The 14,072-nt window shown below is 42.1% G+C and overlaps 1 protein-coding gene and 4 non-coding genes across 5 annotated transcripts; all 5 read right to left on the minus strand.

Moving 5' to 3' along the window:
• Window positions 1-2,549: 2,549 nt before the first annotated feature.
• rpl17 (ribosomal protein L17) lies at window positions 2,550-11,045 on the minus strand. Its single transcript, XM_022216186.2, has 7 exons — window positions 10,996-11,045; window positions 10,460-10,509; window positions 10,235-10,275; window positions 8,644-8,778; window positions 8,376-8,474; window positions 4,325-4,516; window positions 2,550-2,627 (listed from the first exon to the last, which is right to left on the minus strand). Exons 2-7 carry the CDS (start codon window positions 10,497-10,499, stop codon window positions 2,580-2,582), a joined length of 555 nt encoding a protein of 184 aa, XP_022071878.1. The 5' UTR covers window positions 10,500-10,509; window positions 10,996-11,045; the 3' UTR covers window positions 2,550-2,579.
• Window positions 2,692-2,758, minus strand: LOC127530997 (small nucleolar RNA SNORD58). The gene has a single exon (XR_007937789.1). It is a non-coding gene; the product is annotated as a small nucleolar RNA SNORD58 (small nucleolar RNA).
• On the minus strand, window positions 8,086-8,151 carry LOC127530996 (small nucleolar RNA SNORD58). The gene has a single exon (XR_007937788.1). It is a non-coding gene; the product is annotated as a small nucleolar RNA SNORD58 (small nucleolar RNA).
• Window positions 8,542-8,608, minus strand: LOC127530993 (small nucleolar RNA SNORD58). The gene has a single exon (XR_007937785.1). It is a non-coding gene; the product is annotated as a small nucleolar RNA SNORD58 (small nucleolar RNA).
• On the minus strand, window positions 10,355-10,422 carry LOC127530995 (small nucleolar RNA SNORD58). The gene has a single exon (XR_007937787.1). It is a non-coding gene; the product is annotated as a small nucleolar RNA SNORD58 (small nucleolar RNA).
• Window positions 11,046-14,072: the final 3,027 nt, after the last annotated feature.

Raw genomic sequence — 14,072 nt, forward strand, 5'->3', positions numbered from 1 at the left:
TTGGTGAGGTAATCCAGCAGCATTGTGAGGTGAGAGTCCACTCCTGTCTGCTCCAGCTTGTCTCCCAGAAGCACAGGCTTGATGGTGTTGAAGGCACTGGAGAAATCATAAAACATGATTCTCACAGTGCTCTCCAGGTGAGAGAGACATCTGTGCAGGAGGTAGATCACTGCATCATCAACCCCGATGCCGGGCTGGTAGGCAAACTGCAGCGGGTCCAATGATGAGCTCACCAGGGGTCGCAGATGACAAAGGACCAACCTCTCCAGGGTCTTCATCGGGTGGGATGTTAGTACCACCGGCCTGAAGTGGTTGAGGTCCTTGGGGTGCGATATCTTCGGCACCGGTACCACGCAGGACGTCTTCCACAGCTGTGGTTCTCTCCCCAGCTTCAGGCTCAAGTTGAAAATATGTTCCACAATCCTGCTCAGCTGATCTGTGCAGGACTTGAGGAGCCTGGAGCTGATGCCATCTGGACCTGTAGCCTTCCTGATCTTCAGTCTGCTCAGTTCTCTCTGTGCAGATCTCATCTCCTCCTTGTCTCCTGACCTAAAAGCCTCCGTTTGTTCTTTAGGAGAGCCTTTAAATCAGGAGTAATCCAGGGTTTGCTGTTGGCGAAACAGCATAAAGTCCTGGTGGGCACAGTGTAATCCACACAGAAGTTCATGTAGTCTGTGATGCAGTGAGTGAGGTTGTTGATGTCCTCCCCATGATCCTCACAGAACACTTCCCACATAGTCGTGTCTAAACAGTCCCTGAGAGCCTCCTCAGCTTCCTCAGACCATCTCTTGACCATGCGGGTGACAGCTGGCTGTCTGTGTATCAGAGGTTTGTACAGGAAGGAGGTGAACCAGGTTATGGTCAGATTTACCAAGTGGTGGAAGAGGAGATGATGTGTATGCCTCCTCGGTGTTGGCATAGAAAAGGTCCAGTATTTTATTGTCTCTGGTGTGGCAGGTGATCTATTGTGTGAAGGTGGGTAGTGTGGACGATGGAGAGGCATGGTTAAAGTCCCCAGTAATAAGGAACAGGTTAATTGGGTGCTGTGTCTGCAGCTTGCTGAGTGTAGGACATCACAAACAGAATTAGTGTTAGCAGCTATCACGACAACATGAGGATTCCCTCAGAAGGTAGTATGGTCTCATGCTAACAGTTCAATGTCCCTGCTGCAAAGTCTGCAGATTATTTATGGACTTAAAGATGTTCGTAAAGCTTCACATCAGTTTGACCGCTGGAGAAACCAAATGTGTGAACATGAGCAGATCAGTGGTTTAAAGTGTTGCTTCATGAACTTCACTCACCTGTACTGACAGGTAGGGACGTTTACTGACAGGATGTGACATGAATCCATCGTTATCATCCACCGCCACCAAATTAAAACGGACCAAACTAAATTAAATGTCAGAAAAACCTCAAACTAGACAAAAGAAAAATTAAATTACTAAATGAATTGTCTAAAAAATTACAATTAAAAAACTGAAATATCCCCAAAAGTATTACCATAATCCCCAAACAAATCCATGAAACACTACATCTTAAAAATGACTTCAAATGGCTAAAAATGCTAAAGACAAAACCAATGTGAGAAAACTGCCTCTAAAGATGTATTTTATAAGAATAAAAACAGACGAGTGGAGAACCGTCAGAAAATAAACTTAGACATAAAACTGGATGTTTGTTCACTGCAGAATTATGGATCAGAGAATAAAAAGAAATGAATCCAGAAGTTTTTAAACACTGAAAGAAAAACAGAAATGTCTCAAACTGAAAAAATTCAAACAATAATTCCTGAAGATAAATGTTTAAAATAAATGAAATGTAAAAATAAAGAAATGGTCTCAAAAATAATCATTACATTTAATAATAAAACTGATAAAAGTCTGAGCAGCAGTGACGTCAAACGCACCCTAAAATGAAACCGTCTGTGGAAAAACTCTAAAATGTTTAGATTTCAACCTTTTGTTGGAAATCAATTTTAATCAACAAACTGTTTAAATGTTTGTTTTGCTGTTAAATAATGACAGAACATTCCAGTTTTTCAGTAAACGGGGGCCCAGATGACAGAAAAAAGCCTCCACAAACACGTTTAGATAAATATAAAGTTTGATCAGTTTCTTCCACTGCAGGCGCTCAGAACGTTTGGTTTCAGTGAAATAAACGATTGGAAGTGATGAAGGTAATTAAAGGACAACATCTGAACAAAGACAAAGACTGGAGGAAATGTGATCAACCATCTGATTTTAGTTTGAATAAACATTTTTAATTCCAAGTTTTTTCCTTAAATTCACCGTTTGGATTAAATTCAACAGAAACGTCACTTTAAATCTGATTTAATCGTCCAGAAATCAGAGTTTTCTGTATTTTAAGGAGCTGCTGGATCACAAACCCACCTGAAATGATCCAAAGTAGTTTAAATGAATCCACTGAAGAACTTTCCTGAAGTCCAGTGGATTGAGTTAAACTACTTTGGATGAATGAGAACCTACAAACCATCCTGAATGATCTGAGGCGCTTTTTAGTTCGACACAAATGAAGACAGAGTCCAGAGAGACGTTATAAATCAGGTGTTTTATTTCAGTTTACTCCCGTGCCATCAGCTTCTGCTTCTTCAGCTTCTTCTGTGAAACCTGCAGAGAAAACGTTCAGTTATTTTCTGATCACTTTGAAGGAAACAGCAAAGATCCAGTTACAGTCGCTCAGAGTTCAACAGCTTGTTTTCATCACAATACAAAGGTGTCCTAAGAAGTCATCAGAGCAACAGCAGAGGATCAGGAGGCCCTCCACCAGGAGGCCCTCCACCAGGAGGCCCTCCACCAGGAGGCCCTCCACCAGGAGGCCCTCCACCAGGAGGCCCTCCACCAGGAGGACCTCCACCAGGTCAGCAGGAAGGTTCTGGTCCACAGCAGCTTCTTAAACCATCACATTAGAAACTCAGAATCACATTTTTTATGGGATTTTTTTCAGCATTTTTGTTCTTTTCAATCATTTTTAATTCGATCATATGGGAAAATACTTTAATTTTGTGTATTTTTATTTTAATTAATAATTCCTAAATATTAAAACAAATACGACATTAAAAAGGAATAATTGTTCATACTGTTTGCATTTTCTAGAGTTTGGGATATTTTATTAAAAAACAGTAAAATATTGTATTAAGAACTAAAAATATCTGCAAAATAATCTCATTACAAACTGATTAATCTTTTTTTTTTTTGGCATTTTTGCAGATTTTTCCCATCATTTAATGATCTTTTCAACCATTTTATAATCGTTTGGTTTATTTCATTTTATGGGATTAAAAACCTTTTATTAGATTCTTAAAACATTTCTGGGGAATAATTGTTTTTATAGTTCAGGTTTGAAATAGTAATTTAAAATTTAAACCATGTAAAAGCTGAACGGTAAAAACACTTAAAAATGTAAATCTCTAAAAGCGGGGCAGAAACTATTTTAACCTGATTTAATGGAAAAGTTTGTGGTTTTCTGATTCTGAGAGGTTTGGACTTTTTCTGGCATTTTTATTCTTCACAGCTTTTAAAGAATCTAAACAGACTAATAACTGTAAAAACCTGGTATGAATATTGTTCTATGTAAACTGAAACTATGCAAATCCATGATGTAATGTGACATTTAGCAGCTGATCTGGATGAACTAGTTCTGATGCTCTGCAGGGAAAAGTACAGATATTTACTGGAAACACTCAGATTCTACTTCCTGTCCACGTGTAAACCGGATTAAAGGACCTGGAACAGAACTACGACCCACAGGACTAAACTGGATTAAACAGATTTAAACTGGACTTAGACCAGAGCTCAGAAACTTGTGAAGGCAAAACCTGATCAGACATTAAGCTACAGACGTCCCAATAAAATGCTTCAGAGTTCCATAAAATCAGCAGAGCAGTGGACAGAAGGCTTCAGTCAGACCGATGGAGGGCAGAGCAGCTCAGACATGGAGGTTCATCTGCTGGGTTCAGACGGGTCACAGCTTACTGGACTCCTGTGTTCTGGTGCTACATGCTGCTGATGGGCTGAAACACTCACTGATGTTAGAAACCTTCATGGATAGAAGAACAGGAAACTGTCTGGATGAACCCAAACTGTGGACCTGCAGACTGCCAAACGGTCCACAGAGTTTGATCTGCAGCCTACCATCTGATCTTTACCAACAACCTACAGTCCTATATCCGTACAAACCGTCTGGGTGATCCCAAGCTTTCTAACGGTAATGAGGACATGATTAACTATTAACAGCCCACTTCCAGCAGGTCCGGACCGGCCCCCATGTCTGAGCGCTCCTGCAGCGGTCTCCGGCTCACACTGACCTTCTTCTTCTGGGCCACCTCCTCCTCAGGCTTGGGGACGATCTGCTCCTTCTCGGTGAGGATCATCTCGATGTGGCAGGGGGAGCTCATGTAGGGGTTGATCCGGCCGTGGGCCCGGTAGGTCCGGCGCCTCATCTTGGGGGCCTTGTTCACCTGGATGTGCTCGATGACCAGAGAGTCCACGTCCAGACCCTGAAACAGAACCGGCTCACAGTCAGACATCTGGGTCCTCAGACCAGCAGCAGCCAGAATCAAACTTTAGTTTACAGAACGTTCTCCTCTGTTCTACAGCTGCTCAGTCTGAAGAACTAATGATCAGAGCTGCAGATGGTTCTTCATGGGAAACCTCAAACTAACACAGACCTGCCAACCTTGGCGAAATATTTTGAGTACCACTTAATCACACACACGTTGATTGGAAAAAAAACTCTCGGTGCTCATTTCCCAATATGACATCGTATTTTCAACGTGAAAGTAACGTTATTAACAGTACATATTTGCCAAAAGACAGACACAGACACACACACCATTTTAACCACCAGCTGCTGCGGGTGGGGGCACAGAGAACGGGGAGAGAGGAGGAGGGAGGCAGAGGACAGGAGAGAGCCGACCAACAATGGTTCTGCAGACTCCTTATTCTCCGCTACTCTATGATGATTGGTTGAAACTGCACCACTACACTGCTGCATCAGGCATGAATATTGCACGTCCACATTTCTAACAGCACTCACAGATGTCTGCAGCTTTTTCAGTAGTTTCATGAGGCGGAGCGTACCAGCATATTTTGATGTCAAATTGCGTACCTGCTACACAAAATGCGTACAGGTTGGCAGGTCTGCTAACAGATCATTCTGTGGGAGTTTTGGATTAAAATAACAACCCGATTCTACAATCATGTTCAGGTTGTGGTCTGTATGAGGGACACGGTTTGATTCAGGAGGACTGTCAGTTGTTTCCTTCATCCAAATAAAATCAGCATCAGTGACTAAAGAAAACATCCAGATTTAACCCTTTAAGCTTCAGTCAATTCCAGCCGTTTTCAGTACAAAAAATCGCTAATATTCTATTTTTAAATAAAAAAAATTACGAAAAATACGGGGAATATTGGACGCGCATCGGGAGGTGCATTTCCTTGAAAATGACCGATTTGGGGATTTTATACGACTTCAGGACATGTTTTGGACAAAATAGTTTACTGGCTTGTGTCATCTGATGTAAAAGGTTGGATTATGGCCGTTTTTTGTGGAATCTTTTTTTTTGTGTGTAATAATAAACCCGGAAATGTGAGTCGCGCTGTGTGCGTTGAAGCCGTGTACAGAGAACGGATGGATGGATATTCGTTTTTGTCGGACAAATGTGTTTTTCTCACCCGCTGTGGTAATCGCATCTGAAAGTGGTTTATACCGGCGGATTCATGAGAATCTAAGCTTTCCATCGGCGTATAGTGTTTGTATAATCGCGTTTGCAGCCGTCGGACATTCTTGAAATTCCTATGCAAATTAGTAGGTGTACCACCGGCGGTACACTGAAGCTTAAAGGGTTAAAGAGCAGAAGTCATGTCTGTGTTCATTATCCAAATAAAAAAACATTTACTTTAACATACCTCTGCAGACAAAAGAACAGATTTGATTCAGCTAAAGTTCATATTTTGGTGTTCAGGGTCATGTAAAGCGTGTTACAGTTCATGTAAAGCGTGTTCAGGGTCATGTAAAGCGTGTTCAGGGTCATGTAAAGCGTGTTCAGGGTCATGTAAAGCGTGTTCAGGGTCATGTAAAGCGTGTTACAGTTCATGTAAAGCGTGTTACAGTTCATGTAAAGCGTGTTACAGTTCATGTAAAGCGTGTTCAGGGTCATGTAAAGCGTGTTCAGGGTCATGTAAAGCGTGTTCAGGGTCATGTAAAGCGTGTTACAGTTCATGTAAAGCGTGTTACAGGGTCATGTAAAGCGTGTTACAGTTCATGTAAAGCGTGTTCAGGGTCATGTAAAGCGTGTTCAGGGTCATGTAAAGCGTGTTCAGGGTCATGTAAAGCGTGTTACAGTTCATGTAAAGCGTGTTACAGTTCATGTAAAGCGTGTTCAGGGTCATGTAAAGCGTGTTCAGGGTCATGTAAAGCGTGTTCAGGGTCATGTAAAGCGTGTACAGGGTCATGTAAAGCGTGTACAGGGTCATGTAAAGCGTGTTCAGGGTCATGTAAAGCGTGTTACAGTTCATGTAAAGCGTGTTCAGGGTCATGTAAAGCGTGTTCAGGGTCATGTAAAGCGTGTTACAGGGTCATGTAAAGCGTGTTACAGGGTCATGTAAAGCGTGTTACAGTTCATGTAAAGCGTGTTACAGGGTCATGTAAAGCGTGTTACAGTTCATGTAAAGCGTGTTCAGGGTCATGTAAAGCGTGTTCAGGGTCATGTAAAGCGTGTTACAGGGTCATGTAAAGCGTGTTACAGGGTCATGTAAAGCGTGTTACAGTTCATGTAAAGCGTGTTACAGGGTCATGTAAAGCGTGTTACAGTTCATGTAAAGCGTGTTACAGGGTCATGTAAAGCGTGTTACAGTTCATGTAAAGCGTGTTCAGGGTCATGTAAAGCGTGTTCAGGGTCATGTAAAGCGTGTTCAGGGTCATGTAAAGCGTGTTCAGGGTCATGTAAAGCGTGTTACAGGGTCATGTAAAGCGTGTTACAGTTCATGTAAAGCGTGTTCAGGGTCATGTAAAGCGTGTTACAGGGTCATGTAAAGCGTGTTACAGGGTCATGTAAAGCGTGTTACAGGGTCATGTAAAGCGTGTTGCAGTTCATGTAAAGCGTGTTCAGGGTCATGTAAAGCGTGTTCAGGGTCATGTAAAGCGTGTTACAGTTCATGTAAAGCGTGTTCAGGGTCATGTAAAGCGTGTACAGGGTCATGTAAAGCGTGTACAGGGTCATGTAAAGCGTGTACAGGGTCATGTAAAGCGTGTTCAGGGTCATGTAAAGCGTGTTCAGGGTCATGTAAAGCGTGTACAGGGTCATGTAAAGCGTGTACAGGGTCATGTAAAGCGTGTTCAGGGTCATGTAAAGCGTGTTACAGTTCATGTAAAGCGTGTTACAGGGTCATGTAAAGCGTGTTACAGTTCATGTAAAGCGTGTACAGGGTCATGTAAAGCGTGTTCAGGGTCATGTAAAGCGTGTTGCAGTTCATGTAAAGCGTGTTACAGGGTCATGTAAAGCGTGTTACAGTTCATGTAAAGCGTGTTACAGTTCATGTAAAGCGTGTTCAGGGTCATGTAAAGCGTGTTCAGGGTCATGTAAAGCGTGTTCAGGGTCATGTAAAGCGTGTTCAGGGTCATGTAAAGCGTGTTCAGGGTCATGTAAAGCGTGTTCAGGGTCATGTAAAGCGTGTTGCAGTTCATGTAAAGCGTGTTGCAGGGTCATGTAAAGCGTGTTACAGTTCATGTAAAGCGTGTTCAGGGTCATGTAAAGCGTGTTCAGGGTCATGTAAAGCGTGTTACAGTTCATGTAAAGCGTGTTCAGGGTCATGTAAAGCGTGTTCAGGGTCATGTAAAGCGTGTTCAGGGTCATGTAAAGCGTGTACAGGGTCATGTAAAGCGTGTTACAGTTCATGTAAAGCGTGTACAGGGTCATGTAAAGCGTGTTCAGGGTCATGTAAAGCGTGTACAGGGTCATGTAAAGCGTGTACAGGGTCATGTAAAGCGTGTACAGGGTCATGTAAAGCGTGTTCAGGGTCATGTAAAGCGTGTTCAGGGTCATGTAAAGCGTGTTCTCAGTAACAGACTGCTCAGACTGATTCTTTCTTTTCATGGTTCATCTAAAGGTGTCCTAAAAGGTCATCATTGCAATCTGGTGTCAGAACAGCAGCTCTTTACAACAGGAACCCAAACAACAATAAAAGCTGGACATTTACAGTTTAAACTGAAGCTTTCAGATCTCAGAGAGCTTCTCCAATCATCTCAGCATCAGTGTGTAGATTAGAACTGCAGGACGTCTAAGTCCTCTAAAATCAACACGTTTCGGCTCCATGAAGCTCCAGAACCACCAAACAAACAAAGTTCTACTGACTGACCTTCAGCTCAGCGTTGCTCTCGGCGTTCTTCAGCATGTGCAGGAGGAACTCTGCGCTCTTCTTGGGCCAGCGACCCTGCGTCCAGCCGAACTGTTTGGCCTGAAGACAGGAACAGAAACGGTTTAGAAGCTTTCTGTAAACCTGAGCGGTCAGTTCCTTCACCGCCGCTGCTCAGACTGAAAGATTAGTTTCATGATTCATCCAAAGGTGTCCTAAGAAGGTCATCAGTGCAGCAGGTGAACTGGCCCCGCCCCCTTCCAGGCCTCACCTGAGCGCAGCGTCCGACGCCGCCGTTGTAGCGACGGAAAGGAACACACTGGTGTTTGACCATGACGTCCCTCAGATACTTGTTGGCTTTACGGATGTGCATTCCTTTGATGGCCTGAGCCGTCTCACGGGTGTTCTGGAGGAAACCAAGAGAACCCATCAATAAGCAGGGTTCTGATCACCAATAATCAATCAATCAACAACTATCAGAACCAGTCTGAGGGCTTCTTTAAGGACATCCTCCTAAACGTAAACATTTTCTGGTTTCTTTCCTCTGACAGTAAACTGATCTACATTTTCTGACATTTTCAGACTAAATGAAATAATCCAGAAAATAAATCCAATAATTCCTTTCAGTTCAGTCTGACTTCAGCTGGACTCTGTGTGGTTTGTTTGTGATGTTTCCTGAATTCTGCTGTTAAATCCACATTTTAGAGCCTCTTCACGACTAAAAATAACCACTATTTTAGTATGTTTTTAGTGTTTTGTCTAAAATATCCCAGGATGCTGAAAATATCCATCATAGTCTGAAAGTCCAAGGAGATGACTTTAAAATGACTTTTTGTTCACCTGCTGGTTGAAAACTCAGTGAAATTAATCAGCAGCTAAATTCCAGTTGGTCACATTTATCATTCTGGAGAATGAAACTGATAAAATAAAAATCTGAGCAAAAATATCAGTTGGTAACAAAACCTGAGCATGTGGTGGCAGGACGACGCTCTGCCAGTTTTTATGGATTAAAAAGCTGTTTAACGTCAACATTATTACAGAACACGTGTTGGTTATAATCTACTGGTCACCACACGTCCAGCTGTACCTAATGACACCAATAATGTGTCCCACAGCAGGAAAACAGCCAATTATCAATAGAAATAATCCTTCCTCAGATATTTAAACCAGAATATTAAGTGTCCCAATAAGGAGGAAGTCTCTGCAGCAGTTTTTAAACCTTTTATCAACACGTCTGGTGTCAAATCTGAACTTTAAACCAGTTTACCATCATTCCATGCAATGAATTTCAGATAAATGAACAAAATCAGCACAAATTCATTCAACTACACACATCTGTCTTCACGTTTACAGCTACAGGGTAAATAGAATAAAAATAATACATCAAGGCAACAGGGACACTGACAAACAGCAAACATTTACATGAATTAAGCATAAAGTCTACAGATAAGGCTTGAAAGATTTTTACAGTGCAAGAATTCTGAATTATTTCAGTAATTTGTCAGGAAAATAAACAAAACACTAAAATTGATGGGTTAAATTATGGAGAAAGACACTAGTTATTCAAATCTACTGTAAATTCTAATTAAACCATTAATCTCCTGGTCTTCAGTAGAAATAAATCAATAAAAATAAACAACTACTGATACTGGCTGAAATTAAACATTTTACTGAGTATTTACACTTACAACCACCACTATTAACTATAATATATAACAATTATTACACGTCAGTTTGAAAACACTCATAGAAACTCCATTAAAGACTTTATAACACCTGCTGCTGCCTGTAAGGACACCTGAGTCCAGTGGACAGAAAACCAGTTTAACCTTCAGAGAACATGTGGACAGATGTGGACTTACCTTGAAGTGAACCCGGAGGTTGGAGCCCCTCGACTTGCATGCTGGAGATTAAAAAAAAACAAACACAAAGAGCTTTCAGAGACAGTAAACCTGCAGACACTCAGCTGGTGTGTTAATCTGGCAGCTCAGTTCTTTATGGGTTGTTTTCATGGTTAATCCAAAGGTGTCCTAAGAAGTCATCACAGCAGCCGGACAAACCGTCCAACTACCGGCTGCTTTACTCACATTTAGTCGGGTTCTCGGGGTCGAGAGAGTAGCGGACCATTTTCAGATATCTGTCAGAGGAGAAACGGGTCAGAAGCTTAGTTTAAACCGAATAAAATGGGCTAGAGGTTCAGATTAAGCCGAACTAATCAGGATCCTCATGACTGTTAGCTTAGCTAGTTAGCCGCGTTAGCTCGCTGCAGCCTGGTTCGTTGTAAATAACGGAACAGAACATTACAGAAAAACACCGTTTAACGTTACAAACCAACAGAAACAGCTTCAAACACAAAAAACAAACACACAAACAGCAGTTTTAACTCCAATTAATTTGACTTTCTATCGACTGATGCAGCCAACATGGCGGACAGCTACCAAACCGGCATTTCCATAAATACTACAATAAATACACATTTAACTCCTCAATATGGATTAATCTGACAGGATCTCAAGTTTAAACACATAGTCTACAGAACACAGGAGGTTTGGAAGCAGGATGGAGCAGATTTGAGTGAGATTAAAGAAGGATTGTGTCTCCAACAGCAGAACGGAGCTCCTACCTCTGAGGCCGCGGAGGGAAGAGGAAGTAGACGGGCAACGCTGCTCTTCTTCAGCCTCCTGAGCTAGCAGCGACCCCTGGCGGCCGGGAGGATAACTGCAGGGCGGTGCAGAGGCGGCGCGGACAGTAGGGGCGCTGCTGCACGCTACTTATACTATATTATATTATATTGTATTATATTATAATTTTTGTATTATATGTTAAAACAGTGGGCTGCACAGTGACGTAGTGGTTCGCACTTTCGCCTTGCAGCAAGAAGAGCCCCGGTTCAAATCCCGGCCTGGGATCTGTCTGCATGGAGTCTGCATGTTCTCCCTGTGCATGCGTGGGTTTTCTCCGGGTACTCCGGCTTCCTCCCACAGTCCAAAAACATGCTGAGGTTAATTGGTTACTCTAAATTGTCCGTAGGTGTGAATGTGAGTGTGATTGTGTGTCTGTATATGTAGCCCTGTGACAGACTGGTGACCTGTCCAGGGTGTCTCCTGCCTTCACCGAGTCAGCTGGGATAGACTCCAGCACCCCCCATGACCCTAGTGAGGATAAAGAGGTGTATAGAGGATGGATGGATGGATGTTAAAACAGAACAGCAACACGAAGACAAGCTCCTGTGTAATTTCCAGATGAGTACAGATATATTCACTTTCTGTGTCTTAAACTTCTTAAATTCACAGTGTAAAAATAAATCATGTTATTGTTGTATTTTGTTGCCGTTTCGTGTCTCTTTGGGGTTGTTCCATCTTAAATCTCTGGACCAGTTTCTGCTCAACCGTGTTTGATTTTATCATAAATTAAAGATATTTATAAAGATACGGGAAGATTTCAATTGACATATCTCACACACACACACACACACACACACACACACACACACACACACACACACACACACACACACACACACACACACACACACACACACACACACACACACACACACACACACACACACACACACACACACACACACACACACACACACACACACACACACACACACACACACACACACACACACACACACACACACACACGTTGGTACCCCTCAGTTAAAGAAGGAAAAACCCACAATTCTCACTGAAATCACTTGAAACTCACAAAAGTAACAATAAATAAAAATTTATTGAAAATTAAATAATCAAAATCAGCCATCACTTTTGAATTGTTGATTAACATAATTATTTTAAAAAACAAACTAATGAAATAGGGCTGGACAAAAATGATGGTACCCATAACTTAATATTTTGTTGCACAACCTTTTGAGGCAATCACTGCAATTAGACGATTTCTGTATTTGTCAATGAGCGTTCTGCAGCTGTCAACAGGTATTTTGGCCCACTCCTCATGAGCAAACAGCTCCAGTTGTCTCAGGTTTGATGGGTGTCTTCTCCAAATGGCATGTTTCAGCTCCTTCCACATATGTTCAATGGGATTCAGATCTGGGCTCATAGAAGGCCACTTTAGAATAGTCCAACGCTTTTCTCTCAGCCATTCTTGGCTGTTTTTGGCTGTGTGTTTTGGATCGTTGTCCTGTTGGAAGACCCATGACCTGCGACTGAGACCAAGCTTTCTGACACGAGGCAGCACATTTCTCTCCAGAATGCCTTGATAGTCTTCAGATTTCATCGTACCTTGCACACTTTCAAGACACCCTGTGCCAGATGCAGCAAAGCAGCCCCAAAACATTACTGAGCCTCCTCCATGTTTCACCGTAGGGACAGTGTTCTTTTCTTCGTATGCTTGGTTTTTGAGTCTATGAACATAGAGTTGATGTGCCTTACCAAAAAGCTCCAGTTTGGTCTCATCTGTCCAAAGGACATTCTCCCAGAAGCTTTGTGGCTTGTCAACATGCATTTTTGCAAATTCCAGTCTGGCTTTTTTATGAGTTTTTTTCAGCAGTGGTGTCCTCCTTGGTCGTCTCCCATGAAGTCCACTTTGGCTCAAACAACGACGAATGGTGCGATCTGACACTGATGTACCTTGGCCTTGGAGTTCACCTTTAATTTCTTTGGAGGTTGCTCTGGGCTCTTTGGATACAATTCCAACGATCCGTCTCTTCAATTTGTCATCAATTTTCCTCTTGCGGCCACGTCCAGGGAGGTTGGCTACTGTCCCGTGGGTCTTGAACTTCTGAATAATATGAGCCACTGTTGTCACAGGAACTTCAAGCTGTTTAGAGATGGTCTTATAGCCTTTACCTTTAAGATGTTTGTCTATCATTTTTTTTCGGATGTCCTGGGACAATTCTCTCCTTCGCTTTCTGTTGTCCATGTTCAGTGTGGTACACACCTTTTCACCAAACAGCAGGGTGACTACTTGTCTCCCTTTAAATAGGCAGACTGACTGATTATGAGTTTGGAAACACCTGTGATGTCAATTAAATGACACACCTGAGTTAATCATGTCACTCTGGTCAAATAGTTTTCAATCTTTTATAGAGGTACCATCATTTTTGTCCAGCCCTGTTTCATTAGTTTGTTTTTTTAAATAATTATGTTAATCAACAATTCAAAAGTAATGGCTGTTTTTGATTATTTAATTTTCAATAAATTTTTATTTATTGTTATTTTTGTGAGTTTCAAGTGATTTCAGTGAGAATTGTGGGTTTTTCCTTCTTTAACTGAGGGGTACCAACAATTTTGTCCACATGTGCATATACCGGGCTTTGCAAAAGTTCTGTTACACGGTTTCATGATCTTTAGAGACGTTTACACGTCGGAGTGAAAAATTCCATTAAATAAACTGAAAGTTCTACCTTATAGGCAGGTGTCCTTAATACAAATTTGTTCTCCGGTGAAGTTGTATCAAGATGGAAGTCAAAAGAGTTGCGATATCTGCTCTCCTTTGTGCTGAACATCAGCCGGATGACCGTCCACAGAGTCGCAGAGAGGCTAAAGAATGGTGAAGATCTTTCAGGTCTTCACCATTCTTGAAAGATCACTGAAAGATCTTCACCATTTTTGAGCTTCTCCGCGACTCTGTGGACGGTCATCCGGCTGATGTTCAGCTGCTTGGCTCTGTCAGACTTGTTGTGTCCAGCATGAAGGAGAGCAGATATCTCAACTCTTTTGACTTCCATCT

Source organism: Acanthochromis polyacanthus, chromosome 18 (genome assembly GCF_021347895.1).
Source record: "Acanthochromis polyacanthus isolate Apoly-LR-REF ecotype Palm Island chromosome 18, KAUST_Apoly_ChrSc, whole genome shotgun sequence".
NCBI classification, from domain to species: domain Eukaryota; kingdom Metazoa; phylum Chordata; class Actinopteri; family Pomacentridae; genus Acanthochromis; species Acanthochromis polyacanthus.